Source organism: Antrostomus carolinensis, unplaced genomic scaffold (assembly GCF_000700745.2).
Source record: "Antrostomus carolinensis isolate BGI_N321 unplaced genomic scaffold, ASM70074v2 scaffold28623, whole genome shotgun sequence".
Lineage (NCBI taxonomy): Eukaryota > Metazoa > Chordata > Aves > Caprimulgiformes > Caprimulgidae > Antrostomus > Antrostomus carolinensis.
In genome coordinates, this window is record NW_010306299.1 from 1 (window position 1) to 1638 (window position 1638).

Genomic DNA, 1638 nt, shown 5'->3' on the forward strand with positions numbered 1-1638 from the left:
GCGAGAACCACGTAAGGTGCCCGCCGGAGCCTCCCTCCCCACCTGCCTCTGCTTCCCCCGGCAGAAACTTCACCGCTCCCTCACGCACGGTCCGGGCTTCTCCGGGGGAGCTTGGCACCGACAGCCGCATGCATGACACTCCGAAAAGGAGAGAAAATGACCATAAGTATCCAGGAGCACATGGCTATTGACGTCTGTCCCGGCCCCATCAAACCCATCAAGCAGATCTCTGACTACTTCCCTCGCTTCCCCCGCGGGCTCCCTGCCGCCGTCGGCCGCAGCAGCACCCTGCGCTCCGCCGTCAGCCAGCCCTCCGTCAGCCCGGCCGAAGCCCCTCGCGAGGAGGACGAGGACGTTGATCAGCTTTTTGGGGCGTATGGCACGACACCCGCCGAGCAGCCAGCCAAGTGCCAAGCACCCGAGGAGGTGGTGGACCCCGAGGGCTACGAGTCCGACGACTGCAGTGAGTTCCTAAGTTTCCATGGGAGTTTGCTGTGTGCTGAGGGCAGGGGTGGGTTTTAGGAGTGACCCCCCATCCTGCTGCCTGAGCCGTGTGCCCTTCCCAGCTGCCGACCACGCTGTCCATCCCTGGGATTACACTGCAGCAGTGACAAGCCCTCTGCTCTAGCCAGGGAGGCTGTCACAGCAGGGCTCCGGCGCTGCCCCTGGGTGGAGGGAGGCCCTGGGAGTGTCCCTACTGCAGCCAGGCTGCCCGCTGAACCCAAACTAGGGAAGTCTCCCAAGAGCCACCAGTTGCTGTGCTTTGCCGTTGTGGTTGATGCACTTCTCTGCCTTGTCCCTGCTCAGCTCTTTGCCTCTGAAAGCTGCCAGCTGGGCTCAGACACTTCGGTTAATCTGTCTCAGTGGTGCAGCCTGCTCCAGCCACCCTGCTGATTAGCTGGCGATACGCTCCAGCATCGCCCAGTTCCAGATCAGGGAGATTTGTTTGGAATGACATCCGCCCAGGAAATCTGTGCCCTCTCCATCGGCAAACTCTGGCGTGCCATTCCTCACCCTCCAGCTGCAGACAGAGCCCTGCACAAGACCAGGGGGGGCTTTTGAACAGAAGGCTTTGGTTCTGGTAGATGCAGGTGTTTGCAGTGAGGTTTAACCCCTCCCCACCCAAAATGTCCTTCCCACCCGGCTCGGTGGAGCTTGCAGGCTGCAAAGCAGCTGCTGTCTGGCTCTGGCAGCCGCGGTGGCTGGGATAGCGACGCTTTCCTTGAGGTCGGTTAAAATGCAAGGTCTCAATTCAGCCCAGCCTTTAGGGGTCAGATCCTGCCAGGGGCTGAGCACAAAGTTTGAAGCCGGGAGGTGCTGAGGAAGGGAGTCAGTGCTGCTGAGAGGTGCTGTGTGCTCGTCCTGGGGGAAGGAGCAGGCTGAACTCCCACAACACTGAGCTGTTTACGGCCCAGCACCGGGCAGGCGGTGGCTTTCCCTGTACAAAATGTCACAGCCCTGCCTTGGCATCGCTCCCTCGCTGCCGGGCGCTGGGCTGCTGCCATCTCTGCCAGACCCTGGAGCAGGAACCCGGGGAGAGCTCCCTGAAGGGCTGTGCTTGCTGGAAGGCAGCTCCACTGCCCCCGTGCCCCCTCTGCCTGCTGACCACCAGCCACGGCTCCGGGAGAGGCTGGGGGC

General features: G+C 62.3%; 1 protein-coding gene across 1 annotated transcript in view; it reads left to right on the forward strand.

Annotated features, from left to right (window-relative positions):
• The first annotated feature begins 132 nt into the window (after nucleotides 1–132).
• The window catches only part of LOC104522724 (double C2-like domain-containing protein beta), a 33590-nt gene continuing 32084 nt past the window's right edge, over nucleotides 133–1638 (forward strand). The window contains exon 1 of the mRNA XM_010165094.1: nucleotides 133–463. Coding sequence (XP_010163396.1) covers nucleotides 133–463 — 331 coding nt within the window. The remainder of the gene's footprint in view (nucleotides 464–1638) is intronic.